At 39.0% G+C, this 19,114-nt stretch overlaps 1 protein-coding gene across 2 annotated transcripts in view; it reads left to right on the top strand.

Moving 5' to 3' along the window:
* Window positions 1–19,114, top strand: part of clstn3 (calsyntenin 3) — a 45,988-nt gene that overhangs the window by 10,591 nt on the left and 16,283 nt on the right. The window contains exons 4-13 of one of the 2 annotated variants that reach the window (XM_084727283.1): window positions 1,910–2,120; window positions 3,160–3,368; window positions 6,489–6,638; window positions 10,059–10,244; window positions 10,338–10,625; window positions 12,224–12,336; window positions 14,205–14,364; window positions 16,221–16,280; window positions 16,409–16,557; window positions 18,625–18,773. In XM_084727283.1, coding sequence (XP_084583409.1) covers window positions 1,910–2,120; window positions 3,160–3,368; window positions 6,489–6,638; window positions 10,059–10,244; window positions 10,338–10,625; window positions 12,224–12,336; window positions 14,205–14,364; window positions 16,221–16,280; window positions 16,409–16,557; window positions 18,625–18,773 — 1,675 coding nt within the window. The remainder of the gene's footprint in view (window positions 1–1,909; window positions 2,121–3,159; window positions 3,369–6,488; window positions 6,639–10,058; window positions 10,245–10,337; window positions 10,626–12,223; window positions 12,337–14,204; window positions 14,365–16,220; window positions 16,281–16,408; window positions 16,558–18,624; window positions 18,774–19,114) is intronic. The other variant, XM_084727284.1, reaches the window with a different exon arrangement.

Raw genomic sequence — 19,114 nt, forward strand, 5'->3', positions numbered from 1 at the left:
GAGTCCACTATTTTTAGACCATCATAGTGTAATTCAACCCTTCATCTCGGGAGCAGTCGGTCTGCAGCGCTCTGCCTCTGCAGCCTGATGAAATAAGGTTATCGCACTCCTGGAAATAACCATGTTCAGTCAAATTATAATAGATCAACTAGAATTACTCAAGCGCCCCCTGAAATTTATTGGGCTCGTGTCAAGAAGGAAGAGAAAATTAGCTGTTTGAGCAAGAACCTTCAACTTATGTCGGCCAGGGAAGATCAGCCGCTATACTGAGGGATTTATTTTGAGTCTCGGCTGCAATCTATTTTATAATATCCTTATAGTGATTGCTTGTTTAAGATAAAGTGCCACTTAATGGAACCGTCCGGATATCTGTCTGCACTGTTCTGATGTCCTGAAAATGGAAGTTATGACTTTAAATCTGCAGAATATTAGAATAAATTGTCACATTTGCTTCAATAATGATATTTCCCCCTTCTTTACTTAGATTGTGGGCATTTTGACTCTATTGTAGGCTGATGATTTATTAAATCACTGGTTGTTGTAGCTATCACAATAATAATGTTAACCTATATTGGTATTATAGCTGCTCCACAAAAAATGAGGAAAAGAACATTAAAATACAGAAATGATGAGCACAATAAAACGTATAAGTTACAGGGAACCCAAACACTACTTAATAGGCTACTGCTGTGCGCTGACAGAAAATACATTTATCCTTTGGTTTTGAGTCGAGACTGCAGAGCTTTGCAGCAGGATCTAAGGTTGAGTGCAGGTATTTTAGGGCCAGATGCGTTGAAAGTAATAAATAAAACAAAAAAAATCAGAAATCAAATGGAAACCACTGCAAAGAGGGTAAATCTGGAGCTGTATAATCCCTCTTATTTGTTAAGAGTTAAGGCTGCAGCAGTCTGTATAAGCAGCCAGCAGGCTTTCCCTCTTGAGATACAATTACAAAGTGAACCTCCCTAAGTCCCGCCCCTTTTTGCTCTGTGTTCCAATAACAGTTGAGCAACCACAGTTACCTTTATCCTTTCCTGTATTTAAATATGCAGTGCGCTCAGCTTGTCTATGCTGTTAAGAAAACCAAGTATTGAAGATAATTAAAAGATGTTGATGCTTGACCTATAAAAGTGACATCGTAAATTAGCTAATGTTAGCAAAATGTTTTGCTAACATTAGAAGGGTAAGGAATTATCTCCAACCAGTAGCCAAATGCTGGCAAAATATGAAACCAACTGGTGGGTTTCAGACACAAAATAATGATTTACTACTGACTAGCTGGTGAATTTGATCATTATCTGGCTGGTGCATTTTAAAAAGTTAATTTCCCACCCTGGCACAAGCTATCAGATGTAACTAGCTAGCTAACAACTGAAGTAACCAGCTAACTAACAGTTTATGTAGATTCTGATAGCATTAGTTAGCATAGTACAAAGAAACTAAAAAAGTTAGTTTTAATTTAGTTTTTTTTTTTGTTTGTTTGTTTGTTTGTTTGTTTTGTTTTCCTGCATAATACCATAGCTGTATTGTAATTAACTATCTAAAAACTGCTTTTTGGACCATTGGAGTCCCAAGTGGCCACTGGGAAAATTTGTGTAGTTCATATTATACATCTATTCATAGTGCAGGGAACAGGGTTGGAGAAATTTGACCAAGAGTACCAAGCTTGCTCAACTGTCATTGGAGCACAGAGTGGAAAGGGGCCGGACTTATGAAAGGTCAATTCAAAGGAACATAAAATAGGAGCAACTTTTTCCATGTTAGAGAATGATAAAAATAATGTAATTTCTTAAACAACGGGAAGTTCATAAAAAAGTATTACTATGCCAAATATTTCACAGTTTATTTATTAAAAATTCAAAGTGTTTATGGTTTCCCTCCATCACACCGTCTCCCTTCCTTCTCCCAGGTGAAATCTGTGGCTTTCGGGTTCATAATGGCCCCTCAGGTTCAGGTTCAGTCCAGTTTGAAGCAGTGGTTCTGGACCGCTCCACCGGCGAGGGTCTGGTCCGGTCCAAGGAGCCGTTGGACTGCGAGAGCCAGCGGGAGCACAGCTTCACCATCCAGGCCTACGACTGCGGAGAGGGACCTGATGGAGTGAACAGCAAGAAATCCCACAAGTTAGTCCACTGCCCTCCTCCCAATTTACACAGAAGATATTGTATAAATATTAAAATATTATGTACATGTATCTAAAGGGGTAAAACAGTTGTCAGTATGTCACATTAATGCTGACAAGGCTGGTTCCTTAAAATCCATTTTTTGATTTTGAAAATATATGAAAGTTTGTGCAAGTTTTCAGATTGGCTGGGAGATTATTCCATTCTTTAGTGGATTTACAAGAAAAAGCAGATCAATCGTTAGCTAGCAAATCTACATCAATTGTTAGCTAGCTAGTAATATGGGACAGCCAATGTCAGGGTGGAAAGTCACTTTTAAAAGACGTAAACATCTACCAGCCACCAACAGGTAAGTCCTGTACTATACTGGCTAACTAGTAAGCGCATCTACATCAATTGTTATAACTACCTACGTCAATTGTTAGCTAGAAAAGCTACATCAATCATTAGCTAGCTAGTTACATCTGATAGCTAATATCAGGATCTACCAGCCACTGAGAGATAAATGTTCAAATTCACCAGCCAGTCTGTAAGAAATCATTATTTTGTATCTGAAATCTACCAGCCACTTTCCTATTTTCCAGCATTTGGCTGGCGGCTGATGCTAATTTCCGACAAAACTTTTTGCCGTCTTTAGCTAACTTTAGATGTGACCATATCACTTTTGCAGCTCTCACTCAAAGTTTATGGATTCTATTAAGTAAGCAGGTCATGATTTTTGGAAAGACACATCGCTGTTGAGTTTTTCAGATGTATTTTTTTTTTTTTGGCACTTTGAGCACCACGAGTTGTGCTGAGTGCCACCTAGTTTCACTGTATTTGAAAGAAGGCAGCCATCTCTACAGACGAAGTCTCCAAAACTCAGCAACTCAAACTAAAATGATCTACACTGCAGGCCAGAATTTTCCCTTTGATATTTTTACCAATAATTATACTTATCTGAAGTTTCTCATCCACCCATGTGTGCTTCCTGTTGTTATAATAATCCATCTCTCTTTCGCTCTGCCTGTGTTTTGCTTCCCACTCCTCTGTCCCTCAGGGCCACCGTGCATGTGCGTGTGAACGACGTCAACGAGTTCTCCCCCGTGTTTGTGGAGCGTCGCTACGAGGCTTCAGTCCCAGAGGGGCGTCTGTTTGACCGAATCGTGCGCGTGGAGGCTCTGGATGCCGACTGCTCCCCGCAGTACAGCCAGATCTGCTTCTATGACATCATCACTCCCAATGTGCCCTTCGCTATTGACAACGACGGTGAGATGTTTTATCTTGTAGCAGTAAATCAACGGGTGTTGGGACTCGCAGGCCTATTAATATTTGCCTCTCTGCTACGGAAATACAATATCCCCACCAGTCACCGTATTATTTTCCTTTTATGCTGTCTGCACTATGTGCTCTGTGTAGAATCACTAAATTCAATATTCAGCTCAGTATTCAACTCCTAAACTCCGGATGTCCTCGATACATGAAAAACACACAGACGCTGCTGCTGCTGCTGCTGCTGCTGCTGAGATATTGATGTGTGCATGCACTCCGAGAAAGAAGGGCTCCAAAAGGGTTCCTCCTGAAGGACTGAGGTTCTACCCACAACCATTCACTTCTGAAGAACCTGTTTTTAATGACCAAGTTTGTCAAGGGTTCTTTGTAAGACCAAGGGTTCCATTAACAACCCTTTTTTTAGAGGGAAGAGTTGTTCGGGGATTGTTGAGAGAACGCTTTCATCAAGGGGTTGTCAAGGTTTTTTTTGCACAATAATATAAAAGGGTTCTCTTTAGAACTCCCTGGATGGGTTCTAGATACAACCTGTTGAATTGAAAAAGATTCTGTGTAGAACCACCTCAGTGTGTTCTAGATACAACCTATTGAATATAAGAAGATTATTGATGGAACCCCCTGGTTGTGTTCTAGATAAAACCCTTCAAATATAAAAAGGTTCTCAATATAACTCCCTGGGTGGGTTCTAGATAAAACCCTTCAAATATAAAAAGGTTCTCTGTAGACTCCCTCAGTTTGTTCTAGGTAAAATCTTTTGAGTATAAAAATGTCCTCTGTAGAACCCCCTCAGTTTGTTCTAGATAAAATCCTTTCTATATAAAAATGTTCTCTCTTGAACCCCCTCAGTTTGTTCTAGATAAAATCCTTTCTATATAAAAAATGTTCTCTGTTGAACCCCCTCAGTTTGTTGTACATAAAACCCATCAAATATAAAAATGTTCTCTGTAGAAGTAGGTTATAGATAAAACCCTTGGAATACAAAAGAATTTGCCAGTAGAACCCCCTGGATGGGTTCTGATTGGAAACCTTAGAGGGTGGAAAGGTTCTTGATAGATAACTATTACACCACAGAAGGGCTTGTTGTAGAACCTCTCATAGGAGGTTCTGGGTGGAGCCTTTCTCAGGTTTATGTTGGGTTCTAGGTAGAACTCTGTAAAAGGGTTCCAATTTGAACTTAAAAAAAAAACGAACCAATCTAAGTCCAAAGAACCCTTGATGGTTGTAGCTAGTATCTTTGTTTCTGAGAGTGTAGCGACAGAGTGAGTCGCAGGTGCTTAATTCCTCTCACAGGTAGAACCCAAAAGGTGTTAAAATAGATTTTGTGTGGGCGGACTATTGTTGTATCTCTGCATAAACACTGCAGCAGCTGTTTGGTTTAATATAGCATCCGTTTGTTCCTGGCTGCTGTGCGTACGTTCCCTAAGTTCCTCTCTGTGGTTTTTGTATCCATTGACGGGCTGACGGAGAACAGTTGTAATGTGACACAGTAGCAGTGGAGCAGGAGGACCCTGCTTTTTTTACTATGACTCTGCAGAATCGTCCTGCACTTGGAGGAGACGAGCAGCTCCTTTCTTTTTTGGGTCGGACTGGTACCGCAGCACAGAGATCTTTTGTTCCAGCCGTGTTCTGATGCTGTGGGCTCGTCATTGTCTGTTTTTCCTTTATTTTGTCTCCCACTCTCTCTTTCATTCCTCTGTTTCTGCTCTCGCCGTGTCACAGCATCTTCTGTCTTACCTATTGTTTGACAGCTGGCACGCTGAGCGCTGTAACTCGCTGTTACTCTCTGAGAAATAAGGGTTCTAAAGGCGTTCTCTCTGAAGGACTGAGGTTCTACCAGAACCATCTGCTTCAGAGGAACCCTCCTTTTGAAAAGAAGGTTCATCAACGGTCCTCTGTAAGACTTACAGTTCCATTAAGAACCCTTCTCATCTGAAGAACCCTTTTTGAAAAAAAGAGCTCTTCAGGGATTTTTATAGTCCTTGAAGAATGTTTGAAGGTTTTTACAATGATATAAAAGGGTTCTTGGTAGAACCCCTTGGGTGTGTTTTAGTTAAACCCTTAGACTATGAAAAAGGTTCTAGGTAGAATCCCCTGGGTAATCTAGATAAAAACCCTTCGAATATTACAACCATGTGGGTGGGTTCTGGATAAAACCCTTTGAATATAAAAATGATTCTCAGTAGAACCCCTGAGAGTGTTCTAGATAAAATGCTTAGAATATTAAAACGGTTCTGGGTAGAATTCCCTGGGTGGGTTCTACATAAAACCCCTGGGATATGAAAGTTGTCTGGGTAGAACCCATTGAGTGTGTTCTTGATAAAACCCTTAAAATATAAAAAGGTTCTGGGTAGAATCGCCTGGGTGGGTTCTAGATAAAACCATTGAAATATAAAAGGGTTCTCAGTAGAACCCCCTGGGTGGATTCTTGATAAAACCCTTGGAATATAAAAAAGTTCTCAGTAGAATCAGCTGAGTGTGTTCTTGATTAAACCCTTAGAATATAAAAAGGTTCTGGTTATAATCCCTTGGTGGATTCTAGATAAAACCCTAGACTAGGTTCCAGATCGTACCCCCAGAGAGGGTTCTGGGTGGAACTGTTACACCATAGAAGGGCTGTCTGTAGAACCTCTTATAGCAGGTCATGATTCTAGGAATAACCCCTCATGTTGGGGTTTAGATAGAACTCTCTGGAAGTTTCAAATGGAACCTTTATAAAAGATTCTCCAGGAGCCAAAAAGAGTTGGGAGTATGGGGACGAGCCAAAGAACCATAAATGGTTCTAGTTAGCACCCTTATTTGTAAGCGTGTACCATTATCTGTTAGAAACAGGCGGAACCCTTCAGTTTTCTTTCTGCTCTGCAGTTTGATCTTCTGCCTCTTTCCCTTCCTGTTCTTGAGGTTCTCACTCTGAATAGAACCGTGTCGTCTTAACATGCACAGGCGGTGATAGACGCTTTATCAACGTGTTTTCGTTTGTGCCAGCTTTTCAATTACGCAGGCTTGTTGTTGATGACTAACTCCATTCTATTTCTGTTTCCCTTTCATTCTTTGTTTCATTATTCCTCATCCTTTCTGTCTTTGTCTCTCTCCGTCTCCTAGGTAACATTAAGAACACCGAGCCGTTGGATTCGAAGCGTCAGCGTGTTCACACCTTCTGGGTGACCGCCTTCGACTGTGGAAAGAACCGTGCTCAGGCTGACGCCCAGGTCGTCGTCACGGTCAAGCCGTCCTGCAAACCCGGCTGGATCGGTAAACGCTCTTACATATCTGTCCTGATTATAGTCGGCGGATTACTCTCAGAGACGTTTTCAGTCGTTTTATCTGGTGCCTTTTATTTGAAACTATCAGTTTTAGTTGGAACGTGCGTGGGCTGCCACTCAGATGAATCACCTTTCCGTGGTTATATCAAGAGCTGAGCTTTAAAGAGGTAGTGCTGACGTTAAGTAATATCAAGTGAAGGTTTATTTAATTAAACTGTGACCGTTTATTTATAGAATCATACATACTACTGCTACACTTTCCCTGACACTGGATTCCTCTGCAGGAAGAGCACAGTTTACTGACAGCTGCTCTGGTTGGTTTTATTTCATTCTAATTCCAGAATCTAATGCAGTTTTAGATTTTAACATGTCAGTTTCCAGCTGCTTTAATATTCATTCAGCTATAAGCACATTAAAGATTTATACATTGTTGAATCATCCCACTGGGGGATCAGTAAAGGATTATCTTATCTTATCTTATCTTATCTTATCTTATCTTATCTTACTGAAAACTTGCACTCCTGGTCAAGTCTTCACTTTGATGAACAAAATAATAAACTCGAGGAGCCTTAGCTGTTCTTACTTGAATATATAAGGCATAATGTGCAGTGAGCGCGTCGTTATTGTGAAATACATCCCAACAGGATGATGCATGTTACCTGCAAAAACAAAATATTCGGCACACATTAAAGTGACACAAAATATTAATTTTTAATTGATTTTATGGCTTTATTCCATAATAGTGAACTGCTCACGGAACATTATTCTGCTTATTATGTGGTTATGTGCCCAAAAAACAATACTTTGACACAAAATATTAATTTTAAAATGATTCTAGTGATTTAACAATGATTTTATTGTTCCTCCAGTTTATGATCAGAACTGTGTCCATAGCAACAGTCTGTTCTTCATAGCAACAGTCTGCTCTGCAGAGATAACAGACCTTAGAATACTGTCATTGACCAATCAGAATTTGACAAAGCTACACATACCTGTCAGCAGAGAGGTTCTTGGTACAGCGTGTACCAGGGGTGCGACGATTCACTCATGCATCTGATGCACTGAGCTAAAGACCTGAACATGAAACAGAAAAAAAATTGATGCAGCACTAGCGTATTGATACATCTCATTAGGGCGTGCATATATTTAATTTTTTTGGCATCAGTGTACTGCCGCTGTAACTTCCCCGTTTTCTCTCTCCTCCTGCCTCTTCCTACACCGCTCTCGCCGGATGTCTGCTGCCTTGCTCGCACAAAAACAAGCGCCCCTCCCTCCCTCCCCTCAAAACAGACAGTGAAAGAGCTGACGTCGCATCACCAAACTTTCATAACACACAAGCGTGGAATAAGTTTGTGTTTTTTAAGAAAGATGAGAGACATGTAGCATCACTGTTCCTCTGCACCCCACTTCCTCTGCACGGTCAAATTTAATCAAAACCACAGCACTCGTCATATGAAACAAAGAAGCGTATTTTAAACCATTTAAAGGTTTGTTCACAAATTCTCATTTAGGCTGCAGTATCTCATTGACACATGAGAATCCTAATATGATGTTAACACCACTGTACTTTCCTCTCTGTCTCTACTGTGACTGGATTTAATAAAACTGTCAGGATTTCTTCCTGCAACTAATAGTATCCTACAAATATAGCATTAACAGAATCAAAATGTAAAGATTCACACATTGCATCTCAGAAGTGTTTATCTCAGTCAGTGAGATGCACATCCCAGGCGTGTACACATGAGTTCATACCACATCACATTTACTCAGTTTAACACAGTTGGTCTCAAGTCGTACAGAATTATGTGTCATCATGACACCAGACAGGAAGGCAGCGGATAATATGAGCGACAATGTGTCTCTCTGCTCATTATCATCATGAGACTGGAGACTCTCTCATGGTCCATCTTATCAGTCAGTAGTGAACCAGACAGGCTGGAGCTAACAAGAGTTCTCAAAACCAAAATTTTATAAATAGTAATTCTACATTTCATTCATTGCTTTTATTATTATTATTATCATGAACAATATTAAGTTTAAGATTTCTGTTCAATATCTGGTGTAATGTAAATTCTAGTTATGTGCATTTACTCCTTATACACTTAATGTTTCACTTTATATTTAATATTTTATTGGAATTATTCTGATGTTACTGTAATTTTGGAGCAGTGTCTGGCACAAGAATTTGCATCAAGCTGAATTAAGTTCTGTCTGATATCTTTGTATCGTATCATATCGTCTCATATCTTATCTTATTTTTAAAAAAGGGTCAGTTCTTAGAGAATGAGAGTCTGTATATTTCTACAAATAACTGAGTATGAAATTGACTGAGAATACAAAATGCAAAAATCTTTAATCTATCAAAACACAGCAAACCTTTTGACTGAATGTCAAATCATTCTTTCAGAACAGCAGGTTTTCTTTCCAAGAGGAACATATAGTCAGTCATAGCACAACAACGTTTTTTGATGGAATCACAAAAACTGCAAGTTTCATTTCTATCTGCATACAATTGACAACATGAAATTCATAGTTTTTTAATAATTCATTCCTTTTATTGTCAACCACTCTGCATTTTTTTTGATTGAGTGTTGAATGTGTGTATTTTTGGCAGTGAATGAATCATCTTTACTTTACAAAAATCATGGTAATACTTTAATTGAAGGGTGTGCAATGCCTCAGTAAAAGCTTCACTGCATTAGCAACATGTAATTGCTGCCAGTGATCAACAAAAAAAATCCATCATGCATAGAGTTTGGTTCAAAAAAAAAAAAATCAGTAAAATACACAGTTTTAAAACAAACAAAACAAAACAAAAGAAAAACTCCCCTTTTCACTGTTAATGTCCATGTAATTAAAAGAACTTCAGCTCCTGGCTGTGTCTCTGATTGAAATTAAAATAAACTGTGGTTAGTCTATTTTACACAACTGACAGTAAAGCATCTATTTTTCAATGTTTCAACGATCTGTTAATTAGCTGTTTTAATGAAGCTTATAAGCTGCTGTTGCTGGAAAAGTGCAGGCTTTATACTATATTTAAGGAACATTAGGTTTTCTGTCATGCTGTGTGCACGCATTTGTAAGACAAGAAAGAGCCATAATTTGGTAATATTTTGTAATATAAGCATTTTAGAAACGTGTTAATTGGCGGCATATTCTGTGAAAACAACATGAATTTTAATGGACAGATGTTGTGCTAGTTCTGTTTTGAGAACGTGCAGACCTGCAGAGTGCAGATCACACAAAAGGATGTTAGCAGTTGTAAAAAAAACTGAAACAAACTGACTAAAGCTGTTAAAATGTGCTGTTCTTGAAAATGAGTGCATATATTATTTGTTCCCATCATTTTTTAAAAATCCAGATGTGTGTGTCAGGTTGCGATTTTCATGTCATGTTACATTTTCTCCAGGATGGACCAAGCGTGTGGAGTACACCCCTGGGTCCGGCAGCATCCCCCTGTTCCCCAGCCTGCATCTGGAGACCTGCGAAGAGACCGTGTGGAACATCCAGGCCACCGTAGAACTTCAGACCGGCCACATTGGGAAGGGCTGCGACAGGGACAGCTACTCTGACAGATCTGTGCGACGACTGTGCGGTGAGTCCTGGTTTACAGATCGACACGCCTGAATATTCAGAGGGCAGGATCCCTTTTTTTAATTAACACCCTCTCTTTTGTTTCCTCTATCAGGTGCTGTCAGGGGTGAAGTAGACCTCCTCCCACCTCCTTCTCCCGCTGCCAACTGGACCTCAGCTCTGCCCACCCTCCCCTCTTCTGATTCATCCCTGGTATTCTCCTTCAATGGCTCCAACCACGTTGCCGTGGTGCCAGATTCGGTTGTTTCGGCGTTATCGGGCGACCACTTCACCCTGCAGCTGTGGATGCGAAGGGGTGGTGCCAACATTCAGCCCACAACCACTCAGACCAGAGGAAATCGCAAGGAGGAGGAGACGATTGTGTGCAGCACTGTCAGGAACGGTGCGTTATATCATACAAAAGTGGCTTCAGTAAGATTTAAAGGAATTAAAGGACGGGGTTACACCGACAAAGATTAAGTGAATCTAAGATTAGTTCTAATCAGAGTTCAGTGAATCAGTATGTGCTGTCAGGACCTAATAGGCCTAAGGATAAACGTAGGTGCTGCTCTGGAGGATATTCTTTAACAAAACATTACATTATTGGCTAGCTAGCATGGTGGAGTTATGTAGGCCAAAGTGGTCCCCATCCACTCTCTTGAAACATCCATAAAATGTCAGGGCCATCAGGAGTTGTAAACGGTGGTACAGCTGCATTTATTTCACTCCATGTTTGACGGTTGGTCCAATCTGCAGAACCACATCTTGAAAGAAATTAAACTCAGCTGGGTTGAGTCTGTCCCTTAACTTTCTTTAAGGAACTTTATTATTTTGCTTAATTAGTTAAATTGGTTTTAATTTAATATTTAAAAAAACCCAAAAAAAACTATTTGCTAGCTAGCTAAAAAGTAAAAAAAAGTTTTTTTTGCTACGTAACAAAAATTTAAAAAAGAAAACAAGGTTACATTGTTTGCTAGCTAGCTAAAAAGTAAAAGACAACAACAAAAAACATTATATATTGTTGCTAGCTAGCTAAAATAACCATTAATGTTTGTTAGCTGGCTAAAAGTAAAAAAAAAGTATATATTGTTTTTTTATAGCTGTAACTAAAAAGTGAAAAACGTTTGCTAGCTAACTAAAATGTTAAAATAAGAACTTAATATTGTCACAAGCTAGCTAAAAATAAAGTTATATTGTTTGCTAGCTAGTTACCTACTCATGATGACTCAGCAGATAATGAATTTGTTCAATCCATCTCAAAAAGGCAGGTATTTGAAAAGTTAAACCTCCTCATGTATAAATTTCAAGTTGGAGTTCAAAGTCTTGGTGCAACAGAATTGAATTTAATCTGGGTTTAGAGTAAAAACTGAATTCTTTTGAACTAATTTTAAAGTTTGGTACAACACTAATTTAAAGTTAAACCACTATTTAATTGCATTGAAAAAAAACCAAATCCTTGTTGGTGCAACATTAGTGTTTTGTGTTTGTAGAGCATATAGTGGGCAAAATTGGAAAGTAAAGCCAAACAAACAAAAAATAGTCTTTGCTTTTTCATTCACACATCAGATAACTTACCCCCAGAAGGTTATCTACTCAAATTCTCACAACTGCAGGGGGTAAAAAAAGTAAAACTGTTTATAGCTTCAACAACTGATATCAAGGTGCTCTTGAGAGAGACACTTAAACCCTGCTGCTCCACTTGAGCAGCCAAGTGGAGCAGCAGAAGAACAGTAACATGCTGTAATTGTGCCGGGCAGAATATTGAGTGTATCATGTGAATATATTCAATCGTACGACTCTGCGGGCTGCAGTGATTAAAAAGCAGAGTGCTCAGCAAAATAAAGATGAAACAAAGATTAAAATCTATCATAAATTCATTGCGCTTTCTTATTTCTTACTGAGGTTATTCTCTTGAGACTTGCCTGCTAGCGCTGAGACGGTTTGACAGGACCGCGCTGACCCACCAATTATTTTCTGTTTCTCTGCTCTCCTGCTCTACAGATGACTCCTTCTCCCACTATTCCCTCTCCGTCCACGGCTGCCGCCTCTCTCTCTTCTACTGGCCCGACGTCTCCGCCGCACGGCCCGTCAAGTTCTTGTGGAAACTGGAGCAGGTACTGGGGGAACTCTGCAACTCTTAGCTTTGATGTTCTCACTTGTTTCTTCTGCGTTTGCACCTTGGAATTAAACTCGTACGGAAGAGTTGCAACAAAAGAACAGAAGTAACTTGCGTGCTTTTTAAATGATATATTTATGTGGAGGAAGTTCACCTGAAAAGACCTGCTGCAAGCCCAAAGTTTATCCTGATAAAAGGCTTTATTCCCTTTATCTGCAGGCTTTCTCTACCTAACTGGCTACTTTTAATGCCTCAGTGTGAACAGCCAACTCGGCCTTTGTGTATCATCCATCTTCACAAAATCAATTTATGTTTTTATCTTACTAAATTAAATATTATGCAGTCCCAGGTGTGGACTACAACAGAAAACAAATGGGACTAATTTTCTTTATCATTCAGGCAGTTTTCAACATCTCAGCTGTGCATAAAAAGATCTCTGCTTCTTACATGAATTATATGAATTATATACAGCACAGTCCTCAGCATCATATTCATATTTTATCATCTGAAACCTGCATGTAAAGGTTAGCAGAGATGCAGCGCATGCGGCGGTGGAGAATACATGAAAAAATGTGTGCGTGGAAAGGTTCAACGTGAGGTCTTGTGATCACGTGACAGAAACACATACCTGCATGTGGTTTGGTTTGGTGGTGGTGGTGGGGGGGGGGTCAGCTGGGGGGTCAGAGGGGGGTTTGTTTTGACTGTAGCCACTGGTCCCAGACAGATTGAAGCAACATGGATTAAAAGATGCTGAGCTGATACAGAGAAGATTTGTCAAATCCCTCTGTCTGAACCACCATATCTTATTACCCTGGTCTTTCTTTTCTGCCCCTCTGTCTGTCAGTGTAATTCCCTCGTCTGTCCTCTTTGTGTTCCTTCTGATGTCGTCATATTTCTATAGAGAAAGCTCAAACATGTGTGTACAGGAATTTAAATACAGCAGATGTACCTCAGTGCATTTAACAAAGTGCTGTATTTCTATTTATACTTTTCATTCCACTGCATTTGACAGATATAGTTACGTGTTACTTCTCAGATTAAACATTAGGTTTATTTCACTTTAAAAAATAATGTTTGGTTTGTAAAGTATACCACATTGTTAAAGATTAAACTTGTGGCTCTGAAACTTTTCAGATGTGGCTTCTTACAAAGAGCAGTGTCAGGTTAGGGCAGAGGTCTGCAAACTTTACAATCAATTGTTTTGGGCCAAAAAAAGAAAAAAGAAATCTGTCTGGAGCTGCAACTATTAAAATCTCTCTTTTCCCTGAAGCCTTTTTTTTTTTTTTAATTTGACATCCATAGTGAGCTTATGGAGACTCAATAAGACTAACCACCATCAAAATTTAGAGGAAAAGGCACTGAGCCATAGATGCAGGATAGTTATTAGTGTTGTTGTTTCACCATTTTCTATGCACAAAGATTAGTTTTACTTTTGATACTTTTTTAAAGCTACTACAAGGAACATATTTTTTACATATTATTACTAATTATTCCATATTTAGTTGATTTTGGAGCCCCCTGTGGTCAAAAGTGGTAGTGTTTCTACTGCCATAACCACAAATATAACAACAAAAATAAAAATTATCCGAGTAAAAGTCTCCTTTAACTGGCTAATTTAACTTTGTCTGTGAATGTAAACAGATCTGTAATCTGATTTCAAGGAGAATCTGACCTGCTGTCAGGTGTTAAGTGGACTGTTTCATAAGTAGTTAAAACTCTTTGTGGTCTGTTTGAGTAAAAGATCTGAATACTTGGTCCATCACTGATATTCACAAACCAGTAAACTGACCTTTAACCCCTGTAAGATGTCCCATCTGCATTTTTTGTCCAGTCTCATGTTGACTCAAATTTTTCTCCGTCCAACAGGTGTGTGACAGCGAGTGGCATCACCTGTCGCTCAGCGTCCAGTTCCCCTCTGTGACCCTGTACGTCGACGGTGTGACCTTCGACCCCGCCCTCATCCACGACAACGGAGCCATTCCCAACCCCGTCCCCCGCCAGAGGATGTTCATCGGTGCCTGCTGGGGTAAAGACGCTGAATTTTCTTTCTTTGAACTTTCTATTTCTTTATAACAGTTACAGTCATACAGTATATAAACAAGTTCAAAGCCTCAACAGTGTCGTAAATGTCTTTAGGAGGCAGGCTGTGAGTTTTGACATCTCCTCAATGTCCATATACTATTTCAATAGGTAGGAATGAATAATCTTTTTCCAGAAAGAAAAGCCCAGAGAAAACAGATAGACAGGAGGAAAAAAATAATATGTTAACATACAGAGTAAATAAGTAAGTAAAAAATATAGAAATAAATAAAAGTAAGTAAGAAGTATTTATATAAAAATAATACTAAAATAAATATATATGAATGAATTCAAACAAAATCAATCAAGCAATTTCTGCTGCAACATTTAATTGTACCATTACAGTTATGTTTTCCATCCAATAACATCCTTAAAGGGATAGTTCATCCAAAAATGAAAATTCAGTCATTATCTACTCACCCTCATGCTGATTCAAGGTCAGGTTGAAGTTTTTTTTTGTCCACAAAACACTGCTGGAGTTTCACAGGAAAACAGTGAACGGTGACCAGATTTCAAACATTAAAAAAACAACAGAAAACAGAATAAAATGCCTCCAGGCTGCTCTTCTGGTATAATTCAAGTCTCCTAAAGCCCCAACATGCCGACCTGACATTAAAGACATAATTTACGCCACGTTTTTAGCCTGAATCTTCACTGTGTGACGGTGCGCAAACAGCAAGTCGGGGCTTTAGGAGACCTGGATTACACCAGACGAGCAGTATGGAGCCGTTTTATGTTTTTTTACGGGGGTTGTTTTTTACATTTGAAAACTGGTCACCATTCACTCCCATTGTTTGGGAGATTCTGCAGCGCTGTTTTCCTGTGACACTCCAGCAGTGTTTCGCAGACTAACAAATTAAATCTGACCTTCAGCTGGCATGAGGGTGAGTAGATAATGATTAAATTTTAATTTTGGGTGAACTATCCCTTTAACCTTCTCCCTCCATTGTGTTCCTGAGTGGGGCTGTGATCATCTTCTTAGTAATTAAAAGTCGGACTCTTCTTCTTCTTCTGGTAATATTAAGACGCTGAAATTTATGCTCTGACGTACTTTTCAGCCCAGCTTAATGATGGATTTTGACAGAAATGAATGCAAGCAGAGAGCAAGAAATCCTGTTTTTTTTTTGGGGGGGGGGGGGGGTTGTTTTTTGCAGCAGCAGCAGTTGTGCAGTTTGCTTCCTCCGTCGCTGAAATGTCACACAAAGATAGCAGGCTGACATTTCTGGCAGAAGCACCAGCAACTCCTGAATCCGAGTAAGACACCTCAAGACAATCAGCTGAGACGTTTCGCCTCCCGCCACTCACTCTTCTCGCTCCACTCAGTTCGAGTTTGGTTGATGCGTTTTGTCTTTGAGGGCTAATAATATAACTGACTTATCAATTATTCAGGGCAGCAGAACAACACGAGGGCCAGACAGCTATCAGCCACTTACACCCGCACCGCTGGTTAAACTGGGAGACTCTGGCTGCCAATTAGCAGTGAAACACACACACACACACACACACACAGTCTTCCTCTCCACAGTGGAAGTCGCTCTGCTGCCTGCTTGGCAACAGCTGCTGCTAGATAATGAGGAGATGGTGCATTTTTGAATATCATCAGTTTTCCTGCTTGCGTTTTCTCACTCGCGTCTGCTCGTGTTATTATTATTATTTTTTTCTTCGTTCCTGTCAATCTCCGGCACCTTCAGTCTTCCTCTCGCTTTCCTTTCATACCGCGCTACGTCTGAGTGTCTGTCTCAGTGAGCCTTATTGTTTTCTCTTTGTCTATTCCCCTTTGCCCCTCGCTGGTTTTCCCCGCAGAGCCCGAGGAGAAGCAGAAGGAGATACTAAACAACACCATCCCAGAGGGTAAAGACTCAGGTGACCTCCATGTTTTCACACCGAGGCTGTGCAATCTGTTTCTTCTGCTGCATCACTGTTGTTGTGTTACACATATATATGTTAGAATATAGATGTGGTGTTCATACATGTTGGTCTCTGGTCTTTAGTGAAGTACGTGGGCGGTTACCACGGCCTGTTGTCGGGGGTGACGGTGCGTCCTGGCAGCGTGGAGCCTCACAGTGTGGTGGAGTGTCTGTACGCCTGCAGGGAGGGTCTGGACTTCGGAGACCTGGAGACTCTGGGCTCTGGCATGAAGGTAACGTCTCAGAAAAATGAAGAATGTCACAGTATAGAGAGCGTGGAGATACTCAAAGAGTTCCTTTATCATCTGGAACGAACATGTAATAATTATGTCCCCCAGTCAGTTTTTAATATTCAAAATTAAAACATGTTACACCACTATTCTCCAGTACATCATGCATTCAGCCATCTTGAAAACAATAATACATGATCTTTCTAGAATAAAATTTGCAAAATGCAGTGTTTGCTTTTAGCAGATGAATACATTTACAAGAGACACAATAAATAATAACAACCATAAATACAAAACATACAATAATATAACCCAGAGGTTCCTAAACTTTTCCATGCCAAGTCCCCTCAAATAACATAAACTTTAGATAACTTATCTCTTATTATTATTATTATTATTATTATTATTATTATTGTTAGTGCAACTAATGATTATTTTCATCATCAGTTCATCAGAAAATATTCACATTTAAGAGGCTTAAAACAAAGAATTTGTATCTTTTTTATTTTAAGAAATTACTCAAATTGATTAATTGTTGCAGCTCTAAATAATAATAATAATGGTTATTATTATTATTATAAAAAATGTAGTAGCAGTGGTAGTATGTGATTATTTCTTATTGATTTTTTTTTTTTTGCTGAGGCCTCCCTGGTGATGCCTACATTGAAAATCACTGTTCAATGTCTATTTTCCAGAGTCTATCCAAAGTTGGATAATTTGGATTAATTGCCAAGTATTTTGACAATCAATTAATCTTTTGAATCATTAATTAAGAAAAAAAAAATGACTGAATTGTCTGATTTCAGCCTCTCAAAGTCGACTCTTTTAACTATATTTTTCAACCTCATCACTGCATATTCAAATCTGCAAATTCATCCGCTTCTCAAGAAATTCTTGTTTTTTGAGATGTAATCCACACGTCCAGGTTCCAAACACCTCTCCTGTTACAGAGAACCTTTTTAAATCTCAATGAAAACTCGGTTTTTATAAACACATCATCACTTGTTTTATATCTGCAAGTAGCTTCACAGTCACAGTTCATAGAGTCTGATTATGTTGAAACTGAGATGAACCAACACGTGTTATGTTGCAGTATGTCATGCATATGAGGTGTTAAGTTTTCTTTATAGGAGCTGACAAGAGTTAATGAGTTGATCCATGAATAATTTTTATTTATTTATTTATTCTCTGTTAAAATGATCCACAATAAGAGGCTGCTGATTTGCTGCTCTAACCTCCAGTATTGAAAAATCAAATAAAAACTTTGCTGTATGGTCTACTGCAATTTTCAAGTTGCAGCATGGCCAATGTTTCTTAAAGGTGAAATGTGTGTCGAAATCCCATTTTAAATTAAATGTTGTGGTGCTGCAGAGGAGTCCTGGCCAACAGAACTCATCACACACAGATCCCTGAAAAAAAAAAAAAGACACCATAATCATTTTAATAATAATGTGAAAATGATCCTTTCCTGTAATGTGGCAAATCATATCTTTATTGCATTATTGATCAAAATGATTGCAATTACATATTTCTTCAAAATTGCTCAGCCCTATTAAGAAGAAGATAACAGTGATGGCAGACAGGAATAATCTTATTTGCCTTAAATTTGCTTCATTTGATTTCATAGTCGGTTCACAATTTGTCAAGTCTGAGCAGAAGGAGTTATGACAGCGAGCAAAACCTGCTTCAGTCTTAATATAAACACCCGATTATCGTTTTGAAGAACGACTTAAAAAGTAATGAACTGGTCCTTTAATTGCAAACTCAACTTGTTATGGAGCCAAATGTGTTTCAGACCTCCTCTAGTGGTGGTTTGGTGTGTGTGAGGCAATTAAACTTAAAATGTATTTGTTTTTGTTCTGTGATGACTCAGGATTTATATTAATGATGTGTGTAAAAAAGAGTCTAATACGCCTGCTGATACTATTATTTCTTCTTCTTATTTATTTCTTTTCTTTTTTTATTTCCATGTGGCAGGAAAGCAAAACCCTGTTAGGTGTCCAGTTTTGTCTTAGTAACATGATGTTCTCTTCTAATGTAAATTAATGGGATCTCTCTCTGACCTTGCAGGTTCATGTGAACCCCAGTCAGTCGGTTTTAGTGCTGGAGGGAGACGACATTGAGAGCTTTAACCGTGCCGTGCAGCAGGTCACCTACAGAAACTCTCTACGCTTCGCCACCCCTGGAGTCCGACCCCTCAAACTGACCACCTCGCTGAGGTACAAAAACACACAGCCACCATTTTGTTTTTTTTTGTTTTTTTAAATCTGCAGCTGCAACCCAGTTTTTTTTTTTATTGTTTATTGTGCCTCGGAACATCAACATGGAGAAAGCATTTCTCCGGCGTTTTATGTGACGCCATTGCACAAAAATAAAACCAGGACTTGTCCCTGAAAAATACCCCCATATTATAATTTAAAAAAAACAACTACTGAAACTAAAAAACTAAACTAATACTGTAAAAACTAAACTGAAATGAGCAAACACACTCTGGAAACTAACTGAAACTTAGGTGAAAACAAAAATTAAAAACAAAATAATGAAAAATACAAAACTTTAT

Source organism: Lutjanus erythropterus, chromosome 9, assembly GCF_056507025.1.
Source record: "Lutjanus erythropterus isolate fLutEry1 chromosome 9, fLutEry1.hap2, whole genome shotgun sequence".
In the NCBI taxonomy this organism is placed as follows: Eukaryota; Metazoa; Chordata; class Actinopteri; order Lutjaniformes; family Lutjanidae; genus Lutjanus; species Lutjanus erythropterus.